This window comes from Enhydra lutris, unplaced genomic scaffold (assembly GCF_002288905.1).
Source record: "Enhydra lutris kenyoni isolate GAN:26980312 unplaced genomic scaffold, ASM228890v2 scaffoldscaffold54, whole genome shotgun sequence".
Taxonomy (NCBI): domain Eukaryota; kingdom Metazoa; phylum Chordata; class Mammalia; order Carnivora; family Mustelidae; genus Enhydra; species Enhydra lutris.
The window spans coordinates 365,426-371,425 of NW_019154138.1; the positions used below are offsets into that span (position 1 = coordinate 365,426).

The 6,000-nt window shown below is 39.5% G+C and overlaps 1 protein-coding gene across 2 annotated transcripts in view; it reads right to left on the minus strand.

Annotated features, from left to right (window-relative positions):
* The window catches only part of LOC111157379 (UPF0547 protein C16orf87), a 32,197-nt gene extending 26,197 nt beyond the window's left edge, over positions 1–6,000 (minus strand). For both annotated transcript variants that reach the window (XM_022518741.1, XM_022518740.1), the window contains exon 1: positions 5,796–6,000. In XM_022518741.1, coding sequence (XP_022374449.1) covers positions 5,796–5,861 — 66 coding nt within the window. In that variant the 5' untranslated portion in view covers positions 5,862–6,000. The remainder of the gene's footprint in view (positions 1–5,795) is intronic.

A 6,000-nucleotide genomic window follows, 5' to 3' on the forward strand; every position in this document is an offset into this window, starting at 1 on the left:
GAGCAGAGCATAACCTACCTATAGGATTGTCAAAACACTATGTGGTACACTTGGAACTAATGTATGCCAACTATACTTTCCTTAAAAAAATTTTTTTTTAAGAGAAAACACTGAAAATTACTCTGGTTCTAATAGGAGAGGACAATTACCACTAACAAATTAGAGAGGACAAATTACCACTAACAAAAAAAAGAACAGTTTACAACAACTACTTTGTGGGACAAAAGTATAGCACAAACAGAAGAGAATGTAGGAGGAGTCAAGATCAAGGATCTTTTAGTCTCAGCTCCAGGAAGGACATTGGATAAAACTTAAGCTTTTCAAACTTCTGTTTCTAAATGTGTACATTACAAGTAGCTCCTTTCTCTATTTCAAGTCTATGATTTTTCAAAAGCCAAATGTCACTAAAAATCATTTTAAAAATGTTTTGATTTCTCCACAATCATTTCACTCATATTAACTTTAATGATCCTTGAAATCAAGACATGTTCATGAAAAACCAGAAATTAATCTCAAAAAAAAGTACTCACAAAATACTTTATGGTCAGAAAATTGCAATTCATCTTTTAAGATAAATTCCATTTGCCCACTGTTCTGCTTGTGTAAAAGTTTAGTTACAATTATAAAGCTTTTTATCCAGGATCGCCTGTGTGGCTCAGTCTGTTAAGTGGCTCACTCCTGATTTTGGCTCTGGACATGATCTTGGGGTCCTGGCATTGAGCCCTGTGTAGGGCTCCATAATCCGTGGGGAGTCTGCTGAAGGATCTCCCTCCCTCTTCCCCAACCTCAGTGCATGCTCTCTCTCTCTCAACTAAATAAATAAATAAATAAATAATAGTAATAATAATAAAGCTTTTTATCCATGTATGTAAAGAATGCTTCACAGTCTGAAATATAAATACTTGATCTAATTAAGCTAAATTAATATTTTGGCAGAATTCTTTTTCTTTTCATAAAAACACTGAACAAAGGATCTCTAGTTTGCGTTTAAGAAAAATAACAATGACTCCTATAAAAATAATCACACTCCAGATAGGTCAAATAGCATGCTTTATTAAAAATGTGATGAGATTCTTTCATGCCAGGACAGAAAATGAAATGTTACAAATGTACCCAAAATAGATGTTTGTCATTTTAAAAATTTCACATCTTCATAGAAACTAAACTCAAAGGTACTGACTCATTTCCTTTATACTTACACACATTATTAAGGACATTCACTGTAATATAAATTGTTTTAAATTACTATTATCCAAAAAACACAGAGTCATGATGTTCTTATTCAAAAGATCCTTTGCTAATTTGCAAGCATTTTCTTCCAGCTACTAAAAATGAACAAATTTAAATTTAGGTCTTTGTCTTACACACAAGAAAAATACATCAACACATATCCTAAATTAACAGAGGGCTGCACTTAGGTATCTGAGACATGTACATATGGCTTTGGGATGAAAGAATGCACAAACACTAATTGATAAGCTGATTTTCACTCCTTAGAGAGTGTTTTCTGATCAAGAAACATTTATGTGCCTGAGCTGAGTCACCCAAATAAAATTTTAAAATGGAAAGCTCCTTCTCTCAATCCCAACTCTAAAAAAAATACAACCAACCACATCACACCCCAAATCCTAGAAAAAGAAATATTAAATAGGGTGGACTTCAGTAATATTAATCTCTTCACATTATCATTTGGTTTCAAACAAAAAACACCCCTACATCTCCTTCAAATTTCAGTTGTAATGCCAACAATGATACTAACAAAAGTTCTAATGCTATACTCTCAGGGTTTTGAAATAGGGGGAAAAAAACCCCCAAGGTTTTGTTTATTGATGACTTATTAATAGTTCATCAATTTATTCCTTGAAAAGTACATTCAGGGGCACCTGGGTGGCTCAGTGGGTTAAGGCCTCTGCCTTCAGCTCGGGTCGTGGTCCCAGGGTCCTGGGATCGAGCCCCGCGTCGGGCTCTCTGCTTGGTGGGGAGCCTGCTTCCTCCTCTCTCTCTGCCTGCCTCTCTGCCTACTTGTGATCTCTAGCTGTCAAATAAATAAATAAAATTTAAAAAAAAAAAAAGAAAAGAAAAGTACATTCAGGTTGTTTTTATGTTTACAAGTAAAACAGCTAAAAACAAGTAAAAGGTTAAAAAAAAGGGTTAAGGAAAAAGTGCAGGAAACCAGATCCTGGTCTTACATTGTTTCACTGATTCTTAAAAAAGTTTAAAATAACCACATTATAGAGAACTCATTTACATTCTTACTGCTAAGACAATCAAAGTGACCTACAGTAGACATATTTGCTACATAACACATAAAATTTCCTATAAATGGAAAGAAAAAGCTGCTCTATTTTTAAAAAAAATTAAGGCAAAAACAGAAACATACACAAAAGAGACAAGAAAACTAACAAGAATCTTGAATATTGCTACACACAAAATGGTTCAGTAATTTGAGCTACTGCATGTGAAACCACTCGAAAATGAAAAGTATTGTGGTTTAGATGTTTCAGAATGGTATTTTCAACGGAGACATGTAAAGATGTTATAAAACAACTGAAAATCTAGTTCTTTCTTGTTTGCTGATCTCTGTACCTGTTTTTAAACCTACACACAGACACAGAACATATGTAAATCTATTTAAGTGGTGCAATCGCCTCAAAATTTAAAGATTTTACATACCCTTTTATGTTTATAAACTATTCCTAAATTCTATTTTAATATTCATCAAACAACTAAGAATAACAGTAATCTAATTATGTTTAAAAAATGACTTCTGGATTATAATTTTTTTTAAGATTTTATTTATTTAGGGGCGCCTGGGTGGCTCAGTGGGTTAAAGCATCTGCCTTCAGCTCTGGTCATGATCCCAGGGTCCTGGGATGGAGCCCCGCATGAGGCTCTCGGCTCAGCAAGGAGCCTGCTTCCCTTCCTCTCTCTCTCTGCCTACTTGTGATCTCTGTCTGTCAAATAAATAAATAAAATCTTAAAAAATTTATTTATTTATTTATTTATTTATTTATTTATTTAATTGACACAGAGAGAGACAGCAAGAGAGGGAACACAAGCAGGGGGAGTGGGAGAGGGAGAAGCAGGCTTCCAGCTAAGCAGGGAGCCCAATGTGGGGCTCCATCCCAGGACCCTGGAATCATGACCAGAGCCGAAGGCAGATGCTTAATGAGTGAGCCACCCAGGTGCCCCTATAATTTTTTTCTTATTTATAACTACAAAGAAGCTTGTACTCTCCAATAATTAGAAAGTTAAAATTAATCTTTCATTTCCTTCAAACCAGTCACTTTTAGTAAAAGATATATCAATTTTAAGAATCACCAAAAGTTTTAGGGATGCCTGGGTGGCTCAGTTGGTTCAGCCACTGCCTTAGCTCAGGTCATGATCCCAGGGTCCTGGTATCGAGTCCCGCATCGCCTCCTTGCTCAGCAGGGAGCCCGCTTCTCTCTCTGCTTCTGCCTGCCACTCTGCATGCTTGTGCTCTCTCTGACAAATACATAAATAAATAAAAATCTTAAAAAAAAAAAAAAAAAAAAAAAAGGGGGCCTGGGGGGCTCTCTGCCTTCAGCTCAGGTCATGATCCCAGGGTCCTGGGATCAAGCCCCACATCAGGCTCTCTGCTCAGCGGGGAGCCTGCTTCCTCCTCTCTCTCTGCCTGTCTCTCTGCCTACTTGTGATCTGTCAAATAAATAAATAAAATCTTAAAAAAAAAAAGAATTGCCAAAAGTTTTAATTAGTCCTTATATTCTCTTAAATATTTACAATAAAGAACAAAACTAACATTCAAAATTATGTAGTAGCTTCCCCCCACTCCCAAAAAATTCAGATGTTTAAGTCTTAACCTCCAATCTCAAGGTATTTGGAGGTTAATCAGATTTAAAGTCATGGTGGTGGGGCCCCTCGTGATGTGATTAGTGGCCTTATAAGAAGGGAACCAGAAAGCTCTCTCTTTGCCAGATCTTGGACTTCCAGCCTCCAGAACTGTGAGAAAATAAGTTGCTGTTGTTTGAGCCAGTTAATCTATGGTATTTTGTTATGGCAGCTGAGAGAAAGGGAGGACATATTGTGTGTTTATAACAAAATTAATGTATGTTTATAAACAAACTGCTGATCACATTTTGTTGTACGATTACAGGAACTCCTAACAAGTTTATTGTCCTTTCTTTTTTCTTTAACCAGGATATTAAAAACAGGTTACTTTTCCCAAAAGATTACTTTATGCCAAGTAAAACAAGGTCAAGATTTGCAGTAACTTACGCCCTACAGACACTGGAATACATAAAGCATAACATGTCAACCTTATACTTCAGCACAGTTAATTGGAACAAATGGAAATGATTTAAATATTGATACAATGTCCTGCAAAGAGACTTAAATCACGAAGTCCATTTTTCTTAGAATTTAACAAATTTAGTTTATGTGGTAAACTAAGTCAAATGGTAAGAATGGAAGTTTAACTCTACTTCGGAAAACATAACTAAATTGTTTTTTTTTACTGCATATTCAATAAACTCATAACATCAATAAACTCTAATTCTCCTTGCACAATCTTCCTTCCTTGAATTTCTACCATGCCCATAAAAGATACTGAATAAAACATGTAACATTTTCGTTTACAAGATTTGATCAAGGCACAAGATTGCTCTTAAAGAATGTTCCGACATCAGCATGCTATTTTTAAAAAAGTCTCCAGCCATTTCAAATTACTCCTGATTTAAAGAAAAAAAAAATTAAGGGGGAGGAGAGAAGTATTCATTTTGAGAAAATTCTCTTAGTAGAAAAGAAAAAAATCACACCCAGAGCTGCACACGGGCATGAAATAAGGGCCTTCGGATGGTTTTAATTGAGTTTTAACTCAATAGGTTGTAAGGAACGTCCATTATTCCAGTAAAGAATGAGACATGCATAAAACTAAGAAACTGTAAAATGAGATTTTTAAATTACAACTATGACACTATTAATTTTGTGTAGAAAGAAGTCATTTAAATTTCATGAAACTACATATAAATTTTTAAAAAGATCATGAAGCAGAAACGCCAAATTTTTAACAGCGGATACGGTGGCGGGTGCGGGAAGTGAAGAGAGCCCAGAAGGAAAAGGCTTCAATGGGGGCGTTATTCAATAATGTTCCACAAAAACAATCTAAAGATCCACGATTATTTCCATCAAAAATATAAGAAATATATTTAGGAGGGAAAATGTCCAAATTCACCTAAACTTCAAATCATTGATTGCGGCCCCTTTTGTCACATTTAAGCGTCCGCCCAGGTCGCGGTGGAACAGTTTTGGGGTTCACAGTATACATCTGATGGGAACAAAGCAACCCTGCGTGGCAGGAGGGGCTTTCAGAGCCAGGAGCCTGGAGCCTGGTCTCGGGAGTCGGGCACACTGGGCATTCTCGTCGCGGCAGAAGGGGGCTGAAGGGGCCGTGCTCGTCCACTTAGGCCACTGCCCCCACACTCCCTCCGCTGTCACCCAGAGCCGGCCAGGCGACTCTGGGAGGCTCCGGACAGGGAGCCCGGTCCGCTCCAGACAAACCCACGCCTCCCTCCCGCGCCACGGGCCGCAGGACACACACAGTTGCCCGGCTAACGCCTCCAGGTGGGGACCAGCCACTGCAACCCCGGGAGTCCCCCTGGCATCCCCTCGGCTCAGCCCGGCCTCCCACCATGGACACCGAGCCCAAGGGCCAGACCACCCGGCGAGGCGGCCTCTCCACAGCCAACCGCCGCCGACAACGGCCGCCCGCCCGCGCACCCGCCCCGCTGGCCCCCGGGCCGGCCCCCGGCGCCCACCTGTTGGTCGCACTCGGGGCACGATTTGGTGGCCATCTTCACTTTCTTGGCTCTAGTTGCAGACATGCTCTTCTCCAGCGGCGGCGGCGGCTGTGGCAGTGGCTGTGGTGGCGGCAGCTCCGGCTCCTCCGGCTCCTCCCCTCGTACCTCAACGGCCCAGCCTCCACCCGCCCGGTCTCCGCGGGCCAGACCGAGGCTTGGACGG